The sequence below is a fragment of the Notolabrus celidotus genome, chromosome 13 (assembly GCF_009762535.1).
Source record: "Notolabrus celidotus isolate fNotCel1 chromosome 13, fNotCel1.pri, whole genome shotgun sequence".
NCBI lineage: Eukaryota > Metazoa > Chordata > Actinopteri > Labriformes > Labridae > Notolabrus > Notolabrus celidotus.
In genome coordinates, this window is record NC_048284.1 from 33,499,415 (window position 1) to 33,521,538 (window position 22,124).

The 22,124-nt window shown below is 42.8% G+C and overlaps 1 protein-coding gene across 1 annotated transcript; it reads right to left on the reverse strand.

Annotated features, from left to right (window-relative positions):
• Window positions 1–17: 17 nt before the first annotated feature.
• ephx1 (epoxide hydrolase 1, microsomal (xenobiotic)) lies at window positions 18–21,961 on the reverse strand. Its single transcript, XM_034698836.1, has 9 exons — window positions 21,725–21,961; window positions 14,486–14,680; window positions 14,051–14,231; window positions 13,371–13,589; window positions 9,727–9,856; window positions 8,401–8,612; window positions 7,726–7,834; window positions 6,102–6,224; window positions 18–5,092 (listed from the first exon to the last, which is right to left on the reverse strand). Exons 2-9 carry the CDS (start codon window positions 14,666–14,668, stop codon window positions 4,882–4,884), a joined length of 1,368 nt encoding a protein of 455 aa, XP_034554727.1. The 5' UTR covers window positions 14,669–14,680; window positions 21,725–21,961; the 3' UTR covers window positions 18–4,881.
• Window positions 21,962–22,124: the final 163 nt, after the last annotated feature.

Consider the following 22,124-nt stretch of genomic DNA (forward strand, 5'->3'; position numbering starts at 1 on the left):
TACAAAACAGGCTGAAACACTTTGCTGAACAATGTTTATTGTAAAATGAAAACTTGCCTTTGTACAACGATCTCCAGCAACGAGTACGACTAAAAGCTGAATCACTGCGTTTTATGATGATGAGGACAAACTGCATTGATCAGGATCAGAGTTGTTACAGTCAGTATGTCAAACTCTTTCCTTGGAACAGCAGCATACAACACAATTCAAGTTAATAACATGGTATACACTCTTTATTTGGTCACTTCTGTTAGATTAAATGTTATTCCAGAAACTGACAAAGCATTGCATTGCATCACCACAATTACACACTTCAACATTAACACTCTTTGTTTTCTGTTACCGATGTCCATGATTCACATGGATCACCACTTCAGGTCAGCAAATCCAGAATTTTGAATGAATCTAAGACAAACACATCAAACAGCATTGTAGACTGTCACCTAATGGAGGAATTCCTGGATTCAAACAGGTGTACGTTTCAGTTCTCTGAGATGGGATCCATGCAGTTAGTCAGGGAAGGTTATCCTGTATTGGGCCAATCTGGGAATAAATTCCTCACCAGTAAATTTCTAACCCAAATGTGTTCATAAAGATCTCTAATAACACATATAATAAGATTTAAACTCAGCTCCTGTAGGAAAATCTGTGACTGCTGCTGAAAGTTTGGGTTCCTGGAACCTTATGGGGAAAAAAGGAAAATGTTAACCTCTGCTTTCAGCAGCTTGTGAGGGATCAAACTAGGGGTTATTCAGGATTCTGACTTGATTGCTGGTATTTTTTTTGCACCAAAATCACTCCTTGGTGGAAAAACGGCCACGGAAAGTCCAGACACTCTCTTTTGAACAGTTTAAAGCCTCTGTTTTCAAACTTTGGGTCAGGGATTTCCAGTGACATTGAATGTAGAAGATGTGTTGGTCTCACTCTCCCGTGCCTTCACTTTTAAAAGTGCCTTTTTAGCAACCCGTCTATCTTTTTGAACATAACATAATATCACTCCTTCCACAGAACTATTGGCAAGCATAATGTCTAAAACAACTAAGTCTAAGAGGGCCGATGGTGAGTCCCCGAATGCATGCAACAGCTCATGTCTTGCTAACATCGCTAGCCTGCTGGAGGAACACCGAGCTAGCATATCGGCTGACAACAAGAAAAAACTTCGGGGTATGATTCAGTTATTTCCAAAAACATCAGTTTCAGGAGATTCTTACAACTTCAGGACTAACTGGTCCACAGTCACCTCGACCAAAACTACCAGAGGGTTCATACTAGAGCGACCACTGCGATCCCTGCACAAATGTGGGACAGACAAAGACTTTTTCAGACTCGTAAATATGTTTTGTCTGAAACGATGAACTGTATTTGTTGTTTGAGTTTGGAAAGTCTCAGGTGCACAGCGTTATACATCAGGAGAACTGAAAGGTGCTTGAAGGGCAGACCGGCAGAACACAAATAAACAATCACACCTGGAAATGTTGATCACCCCATGGTGAGACTTTATCTTGTATTCCTTCACTGCAACTCAGCTATATTAAAAGGATTAGGCATCAACCACATCCCATCTTCTGTAAGGAGAGATTTTACAGTGTTTCTGTAAAGGGTGGAGTTAACTATTAAACCTCTTATGACCCAGTGTGAAGCAGTGGGGATGAGGATCAGCACCTCCTAGTCTGAGGCCATGGTGCTCAGCCCGAAAAGGGTGGCTTGCCCACTTTAGGTCTTTACCCCAAGCGGAGGAGTTGAAGTATCTCGGGGTCTTGTTCATGAGTGAGGGGAAGAGGGAGCGGGAGATTGACGGACAGATCGGGATGGCGTCTGCAGTGATGTGGACGCTGTACCGGTCTGTTGTGGTGAAGAGAGAGCTGAGACAGAAGGCAAAGCTCTCAATTTACTGGTCAATCTACATTCCAACCCTGACCTCTGGTCACGAGCTGTGGGTAGTGACCGAAAGAACAAGATCGTGTATACAAGCGGCTAAAATGAGCTTTCTCAGCAGGGTGTCTGGGCTCAGCCTTAGAGACAGGGTCAGGAGCTCAGACATCTTGGAAAGGCTCAAAGTAGAGCTGCTGCTCCTCTGCATCCAGAGGAGCCAGGTGAGGCTGTTCGGGCATCTGGTCAGGATGCCTCCCGGACGTCTCCCTGGGGAGGTGTTACGGGCATGTCCGTGTGGGAGGAGGCCACGGGGAAGGCCCAGGACACGCTGGAGAGATTATATCTCTCAGCTGGTCTGCGAGCGCCTCGGTATCCTCCCAGAGGAGCTGGTGGAAGTGGACAGGGAGAGGAGTGTCTGAGCTTCCCTGCTGAGACTGCTGCCCTTGGGACCGAAACGGATAAGCTGAGGAAGATGGATGGATGGACTTCTTATGACCTATCACAGAGCTGTTTTTATTTGCTTTTAGTTGTTAGTATATACTTATTTTTAGCTGAAATACTGCCACCTGCTGGGGATTTTATGCTCAGACACCCTTGAACTCTGTGTCCAAGTGGAAAATATAGTTTCTTTAACATCTCTGTGACGTCCTGATGAAGGCTTGAAAGCCGTGTTAATTTTGGCGACTATTTTAGATTTAGTCTTAGTCTTTAGATGAAACTGCCTGTTAGTTTTAGTCACATTTTAGTCTTTTCAGCCCTTTATAATTTTAGTCTGGTTTTAGTCGACAGAAACTCAAAACATTTAGTCTTTGATTTTTGCTGAAACATCTTCACTCTTTAAATAATTCATGTAGTCGGTCAGATATCGGTATCAGGGTTATACCAAGTGTTAAAATCGTCAACATTTCACTCCTTTAACACTTTTACTTGTGTAATATCTTAAATAATTCAGCCTGTCCCTGCTAAAAAGTCAAAAGAAAACATTCTTGATGTGACCACTGTGACTGTAATTTGATTCTCTTGATTCACAGAAAAATGCCATGAAAGGACTGTATTGCATATTTACAACGGCCCTTGAATGCACCTGCAGTGACAGGCACACTGGACAGTCAGTCAGTTCAAGGCACTCTGAAATGCATCTGCATCTTTCAACAAGGAGTTGATCAAAACTTACTAAATGTGTCTGCTGTATCACCAAACTGGATTAAATCAAGCTGTAGACGCAGAGCTTTTTACAGTAATGGCGGCAAAAAACATCAAACCTCAAATATTAAACAGACGTCCCCCGGTTGTGTCTTTGTCACTAACGCACACCGGGGGTAAAAATCATCAATGAAGATGAGACAGATGCATGGAGGTGAGGAGAGCTGGTTCATAAAGCACACCTACAGCAGCCTGTCACAGGAATGCATCACTTTTATTTCTAAAGATTAGACGCACAGCGGGGGATTAAGTTTTCATCTAGCCATTTGAAACACTTCAGAGTTTGTTGTTAAGGTCAACATGAAGCCATGGAAACAAAGACATCAAAACTGCTCAAAAGAGAGGGGCGCGGAGTTTTCTTGTTTTTCTCAATGATCCAACTCTCCCTTCATGAAAGTTACACTTGATTAAAATGTATGATAAATAGCAAGTACTGAGCTTTAGAATCAAAGTGAACTAATGAGATGTGAGAGACGTGACAAAAGCTGCAGAGTGCTTGTTGTTAACTGTGTAATGAACTGTAACACGTGGTTTGATTCACAGAGAGGTACTGTGACATGTGTAGGGTTGCAAAATTCTGGGAATTTTCAAAGTTGGAAACTTTCCATGGGAATAAACAGGAATTTATGGGAATAAACGGGAATAGGAATTTATTAAAGTGAAGGTTGGCTCTTAATAGGGAATTTAAATGTAGTTGGGAAAAATATATTTGAGCGTAATCCTGACTAAAACAACCAGATTTCATGCAAGAAGCAGTTTTTTAATTTGCATGTTGAATGGGACTTTGTTGGAGGGAGAGCGGCTCTTTTCATTTAACATTTTGAATGGGACTTTGTTGGGATTGCATTTTTGTTAATTTTTGAATGGGTTGGGTCGGGGAGATGAGTAATATTTAACTGAACATTCATGTTTTTGTTCTTCAATGAAAGAATTGATAGTTCTATAAAATATTTAACACTTGATAAAGTTCTACTTAAAGATAAATCTGTTTTAATTGTATTATTTTGGATGGATGTCTGCTTATAACAAAACAAATATGTATGCTTGGATATGACACCTTTCCATTAAATTACCCTTAATTCACAGTTGAATCCCATTCATTCCCATGGAAAGTTTCCTATTTGGAATATTTCCAAAACTCCCCAGCTTAATTTCCCATGGAAGTTTACTGGAAAATGTTCCACCCCTTTGCAACCGTAGACATGATCCACTGTGACCTCTGTTTTGTTATACAGCACTTGTATATACTGTCTGTGGCTTTATCTGAGCTTTAAACTACATCAATGAGTGTAGAAGGTAAAATAACACAAAGGTTAAGAGCAATAACACAGCAGCATATTGTTTGATTCAGTTAGAGGAATGTCTAAGCCGTCACTACAGGTGCCCCCTTCACTCCCCGTCTGCAGCTGGTTGGTGAAGCCCTCTTCAGAGCTTTAGGAAGGTTTAAGGACGGCAGAGACTTCCTGATCCCAGACCTTTAACTTCATCAAGCTGCGTACACACAATATAAAGCTCACAGCACAGTAATGCCTCAGCTTTTAGTTTGTAATTGAGATTTTCTCTATAACAGGCTCTCTTCTTTGACTGATCAAGTTACAAATAGATATGTTTCTATCATTACTGCAGCATATAGTAACTGATGCTGGTGACTGAATCTGATTCAAACAAGCGCTACTCTGCGTTATTGATTCACTGTCATTAATCGCAACGCTGTCTCGTCTACGTACAGCTCAACACTGCAATTTACTCTGTTTCATTCTTCCTCCTCCTTATCAACACCTTCACACATTTCTTTACTTGATTCCACTATTTCTTCTTCTTCTTCTCCACGGTCTTAACGAAGTTCTGGATGTCCTCGGCCATCAGCTGGGGCTCCTCCATGGCGGCAAAATGGCCACCACGGGCCATGATGGTGTAGGACACGAGTTTCCAGTACTTCTGCTTGACCCAGAGCTTGGGAGTGTGCATCAGTTCGTTGGGGAAGCAGGCGTAACCGGTGGGGACATACACTGGCATCCTGCAGACAGATGTTCATGTGTTGACAGGAGATTTAATGAGAGGATGCAGAAATCACTGAATTCATGTGGGTAATGTTCCTGAGTGTGACAGCAACCTGTGGCACATCAAAAAAAAAAATCTATGCACTTCAACTAATAGACAATAAAGATCTTGAGAGCCAATGAATATTAAGTAAGGGATAATGTTTGGTTAGCAGTTGTTATGGGAAAAAGAAGGCCGACAGGGTGAGACAAGACCCCGACACGAAGCTATACATTATCCCTCTTATTACCCAGCCACTAACTTGAGATACAAACACGCAGTCATAAAACATTGACTAAAGAGGATCTTATTGATTTAAATGATTTATGTTTACAATTTTTAAAATAGTCCCAGTGATTCCTCGTCAGTGATCGTTCCATGGTGATGGATTCTTCTCTGCCTGTTGTGGTGGATTGAACATGAAACTGTCCTCATTCAGCTCTCCTTCTTCTCTGAGCTCTGTGGTTCACACACCTTTAAAAAGAAACTAATGTCACAACTTTGAACCCTGCTGCTATCATCACCACCGCTCATGGTTTAACTTTCTTTGGAGAGATCACTAACCTAAAGTTTCTCTCACCTGCTCCACTCCTTCATCATATTGATGGACAGGATCCAAGATGGAAACATCCGTAGCCTGATGATTTATCATGCTAACTGAAGCTAATGGTTTCCCCTCACCTTACGGTCTATGGTGTCAACAAGCAGAAGCTAAATGTGTCTTAACTCTTTTCTGTGGATTGATTTGACATGACGTGTGATCAGTTTGTCTCTGGTGTTGCTCATGTTAGTGAAAGTTAATAACCGTCGTCAAGGGGTTTCGACCAATCAGAATCAAGCATCTTACACAGCTGGAAGATCAGTAAGAGAGCCGGGTAATAATCACACATGATGATGACACATCTCTGTTTCACTGAAAGAGGCTGTGAAACCTGAGGGTCCAAAAACGTGATAGAAGTTAACATTTTGGAACAGCAGTCACTTACTTGGCGTGAGGCTGGTTCAGGCCCTGTCTGAAGTTCTCCTTGTAGAGCCTCATGGAGGAGGTGATGCTGCCAGACGTCCAATAGATCATCACATTAGTGAGCAGGTCATCCAGAGAGAACTTTCTGCAAGGCACCACACACACAACATTACATCATGCAGTGAGGGTATTAATATTATCACATGTATTATTGTTATTGCACATTTGAATGATAGTTTGATAAATAGCGTCAGGAGGACAATATTCTGCATGCTGATTCATTATTCATTAATCATCCTATGTCTCCTTCAACCACACTCACCCATCTACTACGTGCGTTTCGACCGGTGGACCCAGGGTCTAAATTTAGTTTAGGGGTAAATAATCTCCCCCCTGAAAAGCCCCTGTTGGGGGGTAGTACTTTTCAAAGGTCCTGGGACTTTCTGGGGGGCAGGGCCTGCAATGCTGAACATGTCTGATTGGTAGATTAACCACAGTGTTTTTATTCCGCCCTCCGTCCACAATAACATCACACACATCTGTGATTCACTTGATTTCTCTTTCTTTCATTAGTTTTTATTTGTTCTATCTTTTTTGTATGTGTGTGTACTTTTCAAAAGAAGAAGCTGTGATTCTCTTGATTTAGCAGCTTGTAACAGTAGTCTTCTCTCAGCCCACCGTGAATGCGTCTCTCCCGGTGTTACGGTTTTAAAAGTGACCCTGTAAACTGGAGACCTTCAGCTGAACGTGTCAGTCTTTGTGGAGTTTACACAGCTGTTGAAACACAGAGGGAGTTCCTGGGAATGCAAACTAGTTTAGTCTTTATTAAGATTTCAAAATATCCTCATCAGATATTTAATGATCGTCTAAAGACGTTTATGAGGGATGCATCTGGTTTAAAGTCTCCAGTTAACAGGGTCGCTGTTTAAACCAAAACACCGGCCGATCTCTGCCACGGCTTTTTGAGTTCAAAAGGATTTTAAAGGCGTGTTGAAACGTCTTTGCTACTCGCGCTTATCTCCTCTCACGTGTTGATTCAGTGAATCCATCTGTGATGAAATATAGCACCATCTAAAACAGACCAGCTGAGTCTCTTAATGCTAACAGGCTAACTGTTGTGTTGCTCATAATGATACCTGCCTGTCCGTCTGCTTCTATGGTGTCATCTGTGATGAATGGCGTTCGTCTTTGTGTTACTGCCCTCTACTGGTCTGGTGTTGTAGTGCATTTACTTTTTTTCCTCCATACGTCACTGGCCTGATTTGCACAATCTACCCGGGACTTCAGCCCGCGGTCGAAACGCAGACAACAATGGGGGCACAAGAACCTTTTAGTTCAGGGGAAAGTCAAAATGCACCTTAATGACTGTTAGCCAAATTAAGTATGGTTTTCTCCTCCTCAAGATCAATCATATCTTATTCCTAACTTTGTCTCAGAGCATGTTATTCTTTATTTATAAAGAGTGCCTGAACTGCCCGCTGTATGGTTGTCGATGTATTTTATATGATCTAGCATTGTGCATAAAACCCTAGCCTGCTCCTCTGAGTGTGTACACCTGAACTGAAGCAGTTTCCAGCCCAGCAGATTTGGATCAACGTATCGTTCTTCTTAATGTGCTGTAAGAATAAGTGACCTGCTGTGTTTACCTGGTGAGTCCACCGTCCTCCAGGTTCCTGAAGTCATGGCTCGTCCACGTGGAGAACTTCTCCAGAATGTAGGTGGCCAGACCCACGGGAGAATCATTCAGTCCTCGACCTAAGGGGAAGTTTAGGATCAGGAGTGTATTCATGTAAGGGATAATGTATGGCTAGCTAATCCTACATTATCCTGCTTATTACCCGGCTACTAACTTAAGATACAAACATGTTAGCAAAAAACCTAGCCTGCCAAATTAGCATTCTAACCAAATTTAATGGTTTTAGCCACATTGTTTTGATGCTAACTGATGCTAACGTTTTAGCCACAATGTTTTGATGCTAACTGAAGCGGATGGTTTCACCTCACGTTACGGTCTATGGTGTCAACAAGCAGAAGCTAAATGTGTCTGAACTCTTTTCTGTGGATTGATTTGACATGACGTGTGATCAGTTTGTATCTGGTGTCAAGGGGTTTTGACCAATCAGAATCAAGCATCTTACACAGCTGGAAGATCAGTAAGAGACTCATGTTTGATAATTCAAGCAGCACAGACATGTCTTGAAGTCTGTCAAACCTTTCCTGTCCTCACAGCTGGTCTCTACCTACTCTCCTAAATATTAATGAAACTCCTCATCAGGGCTACGCTGGTGAATATGTAGCTGATAGACGGCCCGGATCCTTACCAACGGTGTCAGGCTTGGTAGCTTGAATGTGCATGTAGCCAGACTCTTTAATGGGCTCCACCATCTGTTTCTCGAAGCAGGGGAAAAGCCGCTGAACATCCAGGTCAGTGAAGCCGAACAGCTTCGGGAAGCGTCGACCAAGCATGAGGGATGAAGCCATGAGCAACCCTGGATTTGGTGGGGCAAAGTTGACATGCAGGCCTTTGACTGTGCTGAAAAAGGGAGAAATTACAATGTGTTGAAACACAGCCAGGTAAAGACATAACAAACAGTGTACAAAAATACAGAATCAAATATTCATGTGTTCTGCTACTCAAAGTTATCCGTCTAACTTTTACACAGGTGTTTTTGAATTTCAATCTTTACTTGATATTTCAACACAAACCATGATCTTCTCTTAAAACTGATCATGTCCTTCTTCCCCTTACTTACTTTACTTTTAGAAACAAAAACCCTGAGGTGGTTGTACTTTGGTTGGGGTTCAGTCTCGGCAGATGTGTGTCTAACATGAGTCTGGTCCTGCTGGAGGTTTCTGCCTGTTAAAGGAAGTTTGTCCTTGCCACTGTAACTTGCTAAATGCTGCAAAGTGCTCTGCTCATGGTGGATTAAGATGAGATCAGACTGAGTCCTGTCTGTAAGATGGGACTGGATCTTATCCTGTCTTGATGTTGGATCTCTGTTAATAATTTAACTTCTCCTTAGGAATCATCTACCAGTCAGGGTCCTGGAGGCAGACACCCTCTCTACTTTTAAGAGTAGGCCTCAAACTTTCTTTTGGATAAGGCTTAAAGTTAGAGCTGGATCAGGCTTGGACCAGCTCTTAGTTATGCTGTTATAGGATTAGACTGCTGGTGGAACTGGCACACTGGGATCCTGTCTTTCCCTCTCTCTCCTCTCTCTGCCTGTCTCTTACTTTAACTCTTCCTGTCCCATTAAAGTTCCTAACCATAGACCTTTCTGGAGTCCCTGAGCTCCCTTGTCTTGTAGGTTCCTCTGGATCTCTGCTGCTGTTGATGTGCCAGACTCCAGCTGCTACAACCACTACTGTACAATCCGTCTCCCCACTATCATCTCTCTATCTCTTCATCTCCCTCTATCCCTCTCTCCAACTCGGTCTCAGCAGATGTGTGTCTAACATGAGTCTGGTCCTGCTGGAGGTTTTTGCCTGTTGTGATTTGGCACGAAACAGATAAAGATTGATTGATAGATTGATTTGGACTGAAACAGTACGTCAGTGTGTAGTTCCACAGGGACTCCACATTGCCTTAGCAGAGCCCTCCTGGAAAAGTTAGAGGAATGAGAGAAAGATGATTGTGTTTGTCTTACTTTGGCTCAAGCTGAGCCATATTGGTGGTGATCAGCCAGCCCCAGTCTCCCCCGTGGGCATAGTACTGCTGGAAGCCCAGACGCTTCATTAACTTGTGGAAAATGTGTGCTGCAGAGACTGAATCGAAACCTGTTGACACAAAACATTTACATCAACTTGGAAAAAAAACTGTCAAAATGATTGGATTTAGCAGGAAATTAATAAGACACTATATGGAAATTATGTGTATGTAAACACACTGAGGAGCTGACTAACAAAGAATATTTTTCAGCTACACGTACCACCACAAACTAGTATCTGCTTGCATCCTGTCTCAAGGTCTCATATACAGCGGGTACGGAAAGTATTCAGACCCCTTCACTTGTTCTACATTTTGTTATGTTACAGCCTTATTCCAAAATGGATTCAATTATTTTTTTCCTCAACATTCTCCACACAATACTCCATAATGACAAAGTGAAAAATGTTTTGTAGATTTTTTTTGCAAATTAATTAAAAATAAAACACTCAGATATCGCAAGTATTCAGACCCTTTGCTTTGAAACTCAACATTGAGCTCAGGTGCATCCTATTTCCTCTGATCATCCTTGAAATGTTTCTACAACTTGATTGGAGTCCACCTGTGGTAAATTCAATTGATTGGACATGATTTGTAAATCATGTTCCTGGTTCAAATCCCTGGCCGGCCAGATTCCTTTCTGTGTGGAGTTTGCATGTTCTCCCCGTGCATGCGTGGGTTCTCTTCGGGAACTCCGGCTTCCTCCCACAGTCCAAAAACATGCTCACCAGGTTGATTGATCACTCTAAAATTGCCCGTAGGTGTGAGTGTGTGCGTGAATGGTTGTCTTTCTCTCTGTGTTAGCCCTGTGATAGGTTGGCGACCTGTCCAGGATGTACCCTGCCTCCCGCCCGAAGCCAGCTGGGATAGGCTCCAGCCCCCCGTGACCCCTAACGGGATAAGCGGTCAAGATAATGGATGGATGGATGGATGATTTGTAATGACACACACCTGTCTATATAAGATCCTACAGTTCACAGTACATGTCAGAGCACAAACCAAGCCATGAAGTCAAAGGAATTGTCTGTAGACCTCAAAGACAGGATTGTATGGAGACACAGATCTGGGGAAGGGTACAGAAACATGTCTGCTGCATTGAAGGTCCCAAAGAGCACAGTGGTGTCCATCATACATAAATGAAATAAGTTGAAATCACCAGGACTCTCCCTAGAGCTGGCTGCCTGGCCACAATAAGCGATCGGGGGAGAAGGGCCTTGATCAGGGAGGTGACCAAGAACCCAACAGTCACTCTGACAGAGCTCCAGCATTCCTCTGTGGAGATGGGAGAACCTTCCAGAAGGACAACCATCTCTGCAGCACTCCACAGATCAGGTCTTTATGATAGAGTGGCCAGTAGGGAAGCCTCTCCTCAGTACAAAGCACATGAAAGTTTACCAACAGGGACCTAAAGGACTCTCAGACCATGAGAAACCACATTCTCTGGTCTAATGAAACCAAGATTGAACTCTTTGGCCTGAATGTCTGGAGGAAACCAGGCACCACTCATCATCTGGACAATACCGTCCCTACAGTGAAGCATGGTGGAGGCAGCATCATGCTGTGGGATGTTTTTCAGTGGCAGGAACTGGGAGACTAGTCAGGATCAAGGGAAAGATGAACGCAGCAAAGTACAGAGAGATCCTTGATGAAAACCTGCTCCAGAGCGCTCTGGACTTCAGACTGCAGCGAAGGTTCACCTTCCAACAGGACAACGATCCTCAGCACACAGCCAAGATAACAAAGGGGTGGCTTCAGGATAAGTCTCTGAATGTCCTTGAGTGACCCAGCCAGAGCCTGGACCTGAACCTGATTGAACATCTCTGGAAAGACCTGAAAATAGCTGTGCACTGTCGCTCCCCATCCAACTTCATCAAGCTTGAGAGGATGTGCAAAGCAGAATGGGAGAAACTCCTCAGATCCAGGTGTGCTAAGCTTGTAGCATCATACCTGAGAAGACAGGAGGCTGTAATCACTGCCAAAGGTGCTTCAACAGAATATTGAGTAAAGGGTCTGAATATTTATAGACATGCGATATTTGAGTGTTTTATTTTTAATTCATTTGCAAAAAATTCTACAAAACATTTTTCACTTTGTCATTATAGAGTATTGTGTGGAGAATGTTGAGGGAAAAAATGAATTTAATGCATTTTGGAATAAGGCTGTAACACAACAAAATGTAGAACAAGTGAAGGGGTCTGAATACTTTCCGTACCCACTGTAGATATCACAGTAATGATAGACACAGCTCAACACAACTTGTCCTTGTAGTGCATTTCATTTTGCAGAGGGCCTGTTAGCACCTCCACCCCTGAAACTAAGACTAAATAGCTCATCCACATACAACAGCATTCACTTTCCTGTCCTTTAACTCCCACATTCAGCACATTTCAAAGACAACCTTTTTTCACTTCATACTTCAAAAAATCAGACACAACCTGTCTCAGAGCGACACAGAAAAACTAGTCCATGCATTTGTTACCTCCAGGTTAGATTACTGTAACTCCCTTTTATCAAGCTGACCCAATAAGTCTCTAAAGACTCTTCAGCTAGTTCAAAACGCTGCAGCTCGAGTACTGACTACAACTAGGAAGAGAGAGCACATCTCTCCAGTGTTAGCTTCTTTACACAGACTCCCCATAAAATCTAGACTAGAATTTAAAATCCTTCTTCTGACCTACAAAGCTCTTAATAATCAGACACCTCCATATCTTAAAGAGCTCATAGTGCCCTATTACCCCTCTAGAACACTACGCTCCAATATGCAGGCCTGCGGGTCCAACCTAAAGTCTCTAAAAGTAGTATGGGAGGTAGAACCTTCAGTTATCAGGCCTCTCTCCTTTGGCATCATGTACCAGTCGGGGTTCGGGAGGCAGACACCCTCTCTACTTTTAAGAGTAGGCTTCAAACTTTCCTTTTTGATAAAGCTTAAAGTTAGAGCTGGATCAGGCTTGGACCAGCTCTTAGTCATGTTGCTAAAGGCTTAGACTGACACACTGGGATCCTGTGGGATCTTTCCCTCTCTCTGCCTGTCTCTTACTCTAACTCTTCCTGTCCCATTAAAGTTCCTAACCATAGACCTTTCTGGAGTCCCTGAGCTCCCTTGTCTCGTAGGTTCCTCTGGATCTCTGCTGCTGTGGACGTGCCAGACTCCAGCTGCTACAACTACTACTATCCGTCTCACCACTATCATCTCTCTCTCTCTTCATCTCCCTGTATCCCTCTCTCCAACACGGTCTCAGCAGATGTGTGTCTAACATGAGTCTGGTCCTGCTGGAGGTTTCTGCCTGTTAAAGGAAGTTTGTCCTTGCCACTGTAACTTGCTAAATGCTGCAAAGTGCTCTGCTCATGGTGGATTAAGATGAGATCAGACTGAGTCCTGTCTGTAAGATGGGACTGGATCTTATCCTGTCTTGATGTTGGGTCTTTGTTAATAATAGAACATAGAGTGTAGATGTGCTCTGTTTGCAAAGAGTCTGAGGAGAACATTTGTTGGGACAACCCACACAACCCAAAGACACCTTTTTGGTTATTCCCTATCATGAAGCTTTTTGTCGTGTCTGCTCATGAAACTATGTACAGACTCACCTTTCTTGTGTGATGCTTCAGAAAAACCATAGCCTGGGATAGAGGGACACACCACCTCAAACACAAGGTCATGTGGGTCTGCTGGTTCTGTTAGCAGAGGGATCAACCCGTAGAACTCATAGAAGGAGCCAGGCCAGCCATGAACCATTATCAGGGGAAGAGCAGTCGCTCCCTCAGGCACCTTCTTTGGCTTCACGTGCAGGTAATGGATATCAATGCCTGGGTGGAATTACAAAGAGCGAGAACAGTTTGATAAAGCATGATTTATGTAAGGGATAATGAATGGGTTAGAAGGTGGCTATGTGGAAATAGAATCTCGACAGGGTGAGACAAGACCCTGACGCGAATAACTACCTGCTAACCACCCATTATCCTGCTTATTACCCGGTTACGTGCTTAAAATATTAACATGCTACCAAAGCTAACGTTTTAGCCACATTGTTTTGATGCTAACTGAAGCTAACGGTTTCCCCCCACCTTACGGTCTATGGTGTCAACAAGCAGAAGCTAAATGTGTCTGAACTCTTTTCTGTGGATTGATTTGACATGACGTGTGATCAGTTTGTCTCTGGTGTTACTCATGTTAGTGAAAGTTAACCATGGTCAAGGGGTTCGGACCAATCAGAATCAAGCATCTTACACAGCCTGAAGATCAGTAAGAGAGCCGGGTGCAGCCTCACCTTCGATGTTTGTTTTGAAGTGTGGGTACTGGTTGATTTTATCCACTTGTCTCCTCCAGTCAAAGTCATTCCTCCAGTAAGAGACCACCTTCTGGAGGTACTGGGAGTTGAAGCCGTAATGAAACTGGCAGTCCTCCAGTGAAGGCACAGGGCGAGTCTGGTCTATCCTCCTGTAGAGGTCCTGATAACGACACAGAGAAGAGGTGTGAGCTCTCACAATATGCTGCTGTAATCTGAGCAAAGAAAGCTTCTCAGTGTGAAATGCAGGTCTGACTCGGTGTTGACAGGAAACAGAATGAACACATTAAAGCTGTTTGTGAACATTCATAAATAAGTTAGAAATAAGGCACATTAAATGTTACAACAGACAGTAACATGACAAAATACTAAAACAGAGTAATGTCGTAAACACTTCAACACAACTTGGAATCTAACCTCGATCTCTTCATCACTCGTAGTGATCTTAAAAGGCCTGATGGTGTCATCCTCTCCACCCTCAGGTGGTGCTCCGGCCCCCCACCAGCCATCCTCAGTCTTCAGAACCTGTCTCCGGCTCCTCTGAACCAGGTAGAAGATCACTCCTCCGATCGCCACAGCAAGCAGCAGCTCTGTGAACATGGTGCTCAGAGTCTGAGGCGAGAAGATGGAACAAAGAAGAGACGTCATCGCAGTGAAACATTTATCCAACACGACGTGGACAACATGATATAAATGTCACGTTACTACACACGAACACGCTTGTTATGCATTTACACTTTTAATAATAATTGATAGGACTTATATAGAGGTTTACTGAATAACCAAAGATGCTTATCATATTTGTATTACTATATAACGGTTGCTTACAGTCTGACCTTTAGAACTCTACAAAGACTCACTTTGTGAAGCTGGAGCGAATCAGACACTGGGTGAGAGGCTCCCTGAGAGAATTTCACAGGATGTGGGATTCTCTGAGATCCCTGATAGGTAGGGAATGGGTACCTTTCACATTTGTACCGATACGGTACCGATACCTGGTACCTGGGAATCGGTACCGGTACTCAATGGTAGCAATTTTTGGTACTTTTGTGTTTTTATGTGGTAATAAATTTTAATTTAAAAAAAAAAATCTCAAATTTGTTTAATTTAACATTTATTTAATTTAACATGAAATGAACAGAAACAGGATTATATAGGTGATTAGATATATTAGCTGATACGTGCTCGTGGCGTCTAATTGCTCTTTCAGGAGTTTATCAATGAACACACGTGAGTGTCTGCGGACGGGAGAAAGTCAGTTCTCTGTCTCTTTATAATAACAGGACACACAGCTTACTTGTTGGGCATTCACGCACACAGGAACTGTTATAAACAGGGCAGGTAGTCGGAGCGAGAGAGTCAGTCTCAACCATAGACTGTAGAAAATAAACTCAATCCTCCTGCTCTGCCTCGCAGTGAGTGCGCGCGCCCGTCAGCTGCAGGCTCCGTTTGGCGCGCTCTCGCGCAGATGCAGAGAGCAGAGACGTCCTCCCGGTCAGTCTCTGACTTTATTACAGGGCGAAAGTCTGGAAACTCGCCTACTCTTCCACTCCCTCACACTCACAGGGATGCGTTTAGATACCGAAACATGGTACCGTTTGATTTTACGTGAGTCGGTACTCGGTACCTACAGTCATGGCCAAAAGTTTTGAGAATGACACAACTATTAATTTTCACAAAGTCTGCTGTTTCAGTTTTTATAATGGCAATTTGCATATACTCCAGAATGTTATGAGGAGTGATCAGCTCAACTGCAATTAATTGCAAAGTCCCTCTTTGGCTTGAAAATGAACTTCATCACCAAAAACACATTTCCACTGCATTTCAGCCCTGCCACAAAAGGACCAGCTAACATCATTTCAATGACACACAGGTGTCACACACATTAACACAGGTGTGGGTGTTGATGAGGACAAGGCTGGCGATCAATCCGTCATGATTGAGTGACTGGACACTTTAAAAGGAAGATGGTGCATGACACCATTGTTCCTCATCTGTTAGCCATGGTTACCTGCAAGGAAACACGTGCAGCCATCATTGCATTGCACAAAAAGGGCCTAACAGGGAAGTTTATAGCAGCGAGTAAGATTGCACCTCAGTCAACCGTCTATCGAATTATCAAGAACTTCAAGGAGAGAGGTTCAGTTGTTGCCAAACAGGCTCCAGGGCGCCCAAGAAAGTCCAGCAAGCGCCAGGACCGTCTCCTGAAGGTGTTACAGCTGCGGGATCGGGCCACCACCAGTGCAGAGCTTGCTCAGGAATGGCAGCAGGCAGGTGTGAGTGCATCTGCACGCACAGTGAGGCAAAGACTTTTGGAGGAAGGCCTGGTGTCAAGGAGGGCAGCAAAGAAGCCACTTCTCTCCAGTAAAAACATCAGGGACAGACTGATATTCTGCAGAAGGTACAGGGACTGGACTGCTGAGGACTGGGGTAAAGTCATTTTCTCTGATGAATCCACTTTCCGATTGTTTGGGGCATCTGGAGGAAGGCTTGTTCGGAGAAGACGAGGTGAGCGCTACCATCAGTCCTGTCTCTTGCCAACAGTGAAGCATCCTGAGACCATTCATGTGTGGGGTTGCTTTTCGGTCAAGGGAGTGGGCTCTCTCACAATCTTGCCTAAAAACACAGCCATGAGTAAAGAATGGTACCAGAACGTCCTCCGAGAGCAACTTCTCCCAACCATCCAAGGGCAGTTTGGTGATGAAGAATGCCTTTTCCAGCAAAATGGCTCGGGGAACAAAACATTAAGATTTTGGGCCCTTGGCCAGGAAACTCCCCAGATCTTAATCCCATTGAGAACTTGTGGTCAATCCTCAAGAGGCGGGTGGACAATCAAAAACCCACAAATTCTGACAAACTCCAAGCATTGATTATGCAAGAATGGACTGCCATCAGTCAGGATTTGGTCCAGAAGTTGATTGACAGCATGCCAGGGAGAATTGCAGAGGTCTTGAAAAAGAAGGGTCAACACTGCAAATATCGACTTATTGCATGAATTCTGTGTAATTCTCAAGAAAAGCTTTTGATACTTATGAAATGCTTCTAATTGTATTTCATTATACCATAGAAACATCTGACAAAAACACCTAAAAACCCTGAAGCAGCAGACTTTGTGAAAATGTAATATTTGTGTCATTCTCAAAACTTTTGGCCATGACTGTATAAAAGTACCGAATTCGGTACCCATCCCTACTGATAGGTGACTGTTTAGGGAATTTTCAAAAGTGATGGTGAGGGTGGCAGACCGACCAATAACAATTTAGTTTTAAATTTAAAATTGTATTTAATATTTGTATTGTTTATTTATTTAATTATTTATTTACTTCTTTATTTTGCTATTTATTTATACAGTTGAGGTCAAAATTATTAGCCCCCCTTGTGAAATCAGATAAAACCCTTGATTTCTCCATGAAAGGGTAACCACGCCTAGGTTTGTTTCCAACAGAGTTTGTCTCCTTGTACTTTGCAATGATGCAACGTAAAGCTGTTCCAGACGCTGTAAAACGCCTGGACATGACAGTATAGCCTCCCCCTTATTATGAGTCTCCATTATCTTCTTTCTGAGCTCAAGACTGATTTCCTTCGTCTTTGGCATGGTGAGTAAGAGTAGTCTCTCTCAATAAGGTGTTCAAGTGCCCTGTTTGGAGTCCCTTAAGTAAATCTCAATGCTGTTTGGATGCTCAGGTGTTGTTAGGAAGCCAATTGACCGACAGGTGTTGTTAGGAAACCAGTTGACTTCACAGGTGTGTTTTAAAATCAAAAATTCACAGGGGGGCTAATAATTTTGACCACCACATTTTTCCCTATATTTGATATAAAGTTTTCCTAAAAATGTATTTTACATTCTTAAATGTACCAAAGCTACTAAAGAACACTGGTGAATGTTTGCTTATATCAAGTTTTATCAATGATTCAAACATTGGGCAGAATTTAAGGAAAATGTTCCAGAATTCCTGTGGGGCTGATCATTTTGACCTCAAGTGTACGAAGCGGCATCCTCCGGTCTAAAAATATGAGTCCAATGCGGAAGTGCTAAAAACTGCAGTTCCTCGAGGATCCACTTGATCACATACACATGAATGGGAAAAAGACGATCTTTACAGCAGAAATAAACATGCTTACAGCCTGGTAGAAAAGACGTGTAGTCTTGATAGCTCATCACTTGATCGGCTCACACTGTACGGGTGAATTTTTTCATAACGCAGTAATTTCAAAGATATTGAGATTACGAGTCTTCCAATGAGAGGCACAGCTGACTTCATTTTTGTTATTTAAGTTTTTATTGACTTCATCAAAAGAAGCGCAAACACTATAAATGATACATACATATTGAAGGGCATATACTGCCAACAGACAGCACAGCCAATTTTGGCTGAAAGACCCTCACAGATGACTTGACTGACAGGTGGGAACACTGTAGCTGTTGGCTAGGAGGCTCAACGCCCGCCTCTTTACGTCACAATCACTCGACAGCAGCAATATTGCTGCCGCCGCTGATTGGCCTAAAAACAACTCTTCAGAAACAGGTGGGTGACGTCACGGAAGCTACGTCCATTATTTATACAGTCTATGGTTTATACATATATTAATGTGTATACAACAAATTTAAATGATATAGAGAAGCTATATCATTTAAATTTTGATATTGTTGTTGTTGATGTGTGTCACTCTGTCTGTGTGCTGTCTTGGTTTTGTGTTGTTCGCATTTAACAAAATGTCAATACACATATCTGTGAAAAAAAAGAACACAACAAAGACCTGTTACTGATGTATGAGTGCCAAATGTTCAATCAACTCTCAGCATGTTTAAAAGTATCAGAGCTGATCAGACGTGTGGATGAAACTGGCACACATTTAAAAAAACGAGTTCATGGGAGTTCTCCAGCCGTTGTATTTGACTGAAAGATCAGATTGATTCAAGAAACATCAGCCAGTGCAAGAAACAGAGCTGTGACCCACTAAACTGTGAAAGCAAAGGACACAAAACCAGTCTACCACTAATTCCTCATGTCAGTGACTTCCAATCATGTAATCTGTCATGAGTTTGGTGGAAAAATGTGGAGCCAGGCAAACAAAAGTGTCCCTGTTGTTGTCGTTGTGGCAAGCTGACAGGATTAGCTAAAGACCTGGCCCCTCTGTTACACAGACCTGAGACCTGCATGACAAAGCTTTTCTTATTCAGCAGAGCTGCAGGCATGGAAACACCCCCGCAGTATCACTGCATTACCTTTATGCTGCATTCATATATAGTAACTTATCAGCCAAAGTTCAGAGAGCTCTGGAATCATAGGTCGGTGTTGCACCACAAGTACAAGTACTTTGAGTATTCAAGTTAACTCTGTGTTTGTCATTTGACTGTATTTAGTGAGCAGTCTGTCTTCTGTTCGTAACAGGAGTAAGAATTCAGAGAAAGATGGAGGATCAGTCTGATGAGATGTTGTTCTGTGTCACTGGCTGAAATACCTCCTCTCTTGACAACAGAGTTCAATGTGAGTTACAATCTCTGGAGATAGACTGAGGGTAGGGCTGGGCGATAAAACCATAATGATAATCATTGTGATATAATTTTTCTGGATATAAATATAAAAAATATTTGGTAAAAATTCAATATTAATACACAAGTAATTACAACCCCAGCCACTGGAAAGAGAGAGAGCGTTAATGAGCCTTAAACACTAGTTGCACTAGACAGAAGAAGAAGACGGCATTGAACAGCCAATCATGTTGCAGGGTGAGAGGTAGGCGGGGCTTAAAGACATCGGAATGTAAACACAGCTGAGACCATAGACTGTATCTAAGATGGACGTCATCTCACTCACCGGAAGTGAGGCCGCCACAAAAACTGCTCCCCCTGGTGGCTGGCTGCAGTATAGGTCAAAAACTCTCTCCCCCATTCATTTGAATGGGGCTGCAGTCAAACTTTAAAAAATAAATACACATGGTACGAATGTTTCTCCCATTCGTATGCTGTGGTGATGTGTACTTATTATTTGACTGTTTTGTGTTCAAGTCCTCTTTTTTCTGAAAAGTTTCTTCTTCATTAGTTATTAGAGGTTAAAAAACGGGGTTTTACTTCCGGGTTTACTTTGATTGACAGCTGCCGTAGAGGGAAACTCCGTAGGACACTACGCTGTAGGGCGGAGCTTGTTACTGTGGAAACACACAAACTCCCTACTGCGCAGACTCAAGATGTACAAGATGGCAGCGTTCTAGAACGGTATATTTAGGCTTCAAAACCATACAATGGGAAAAGGCGGAGCGACGCTGTCCATTATACATATTGTCTATGTCTGAGACGAGTGACAGCGGCACTGAAGAAAACTCAAAACCTACCAGGTCAAAGCAGAGTCATTAGTCTGACACTGAGTCGACTCTGTGTTAACTATTAACTTCATACACTTCATTAAATCTACTTTCAGGATGTGGGTAAAGGAAGAGCACAGAGACTACTTCTGCTGTGAACACGTTTAATGTCCAGCAAGACCGTAGGACAACTGAAGACTGAATAACTATGATGCATTCACTGCACTGTGGGAAACAACATCACTCTGCCTGTAACCCTTAGTAATCTTAAAGGAGAGAGCACAACTCAAAACAATACTCTATAAACTGATACACAGAATACAGTTTGATATATCTTTGTTGTAAATGTAAATCAAATTATGGAAATAACTTCAACCTGAGAAAAATAAGAATCTACAAACTAAAACTTCACAAAAATCTCATCTTCCATTAAAGACCTGCTTCCTGTTAGCACCGTCAGAAATGATGGATTCAAGAAGTTCATCAGAAACTAAATCCAGATACAAACTAACAAACTGTCTTCAACTTTCACTCAGGAGCAACAATCTGACTTTACATTTAAATGAAATCATGATATGATATTTATCGTGATAACATCTTTTTCAATATCGCCCAGCTCTAGCTGAGGGTGTCTCTCTCTCCAGGATCTTGGAGAGTGTTCATGAACTGAGCAAAGAGCTCTTCACTATCTTGGACAGTGGCAAAAGCTGAATTAGGTACCTGTAAGTAGCTCAGGTAAAATGTCAGGACCCAGACCTCAAACCACATCAGCTGCAGGGGACAACAAGCTCTCAATGATGCTTCTGGTCACATTCAAATCAGACCAACAATAAGATCAGCAACAAGTGATTCAATGTGAGATCTCCATGTTTCATAATCGGCTTCATTGCTGGGTTTAGGACATTTTACAGAGAAGGCCATGCATGAACTGTCACCTCACATGCTAATGCAATCATGTAAAAGAGCACTGTTAGAGTTCAACGACCTGCCAGCTGAGCCTGTCAGAGTTTTCTGGAACAAGCTGAGGGAGTCTGCCTCCCAGTCTGCCCCCCCTACAACACACATAATAATAATGATCATAGCAACAAAGGCTGGATGCAGTGAGCCACAGTCTGACTGATCACTTCAACTTATGCAACAAACAGCAGTAACCTCTCACACACATCTGAGCTCGAGTCCGAATGCCTTTAATTCACCTGTACGGGATTCCTTTAGCAAAGGTGTATCACAAAGAAATGAAACATCTTCAAAGTCACTCTGTCAAACTGATCTGCAGCAGCAACACGTGGAAGAAAGTGAGAGTCACAACAAACTACATCTAAGAATAAAAGAGTCCAGAGGAGACCAACTCACCAGGTCTCTGCAGCTCACTCTCTCAGGCGGCGATCTGCGCAGCTCTGCAGGACACGATCGACTCCTTTCCTCTTCCCTTGACCCCTCCCCTCGTTCCTAACCTCCTCTACGTGTGCTTCAGTTTAACGTTACAGACTTCATTACCTGATTATACAATACAACGTTGTGTCTACGTTTGGACGGGAAACGAGGACAAAACTGTGTCCTGGGAACTGGTTGGAGTACTCCGCAGTGCATGATGGGATATGTAGTTTTCGGAGGAGGAGGGTCTGCAGACTCAAACTGCTGTCGTCGGGTTTTTTTATATTTATTTATGATTAGGGTTGCAATGTTCTGGGAATGTTCAAAGTTGGAAACTTTCAATGGGAATAAACGGGAATACACCAAGATTTGACTAAAC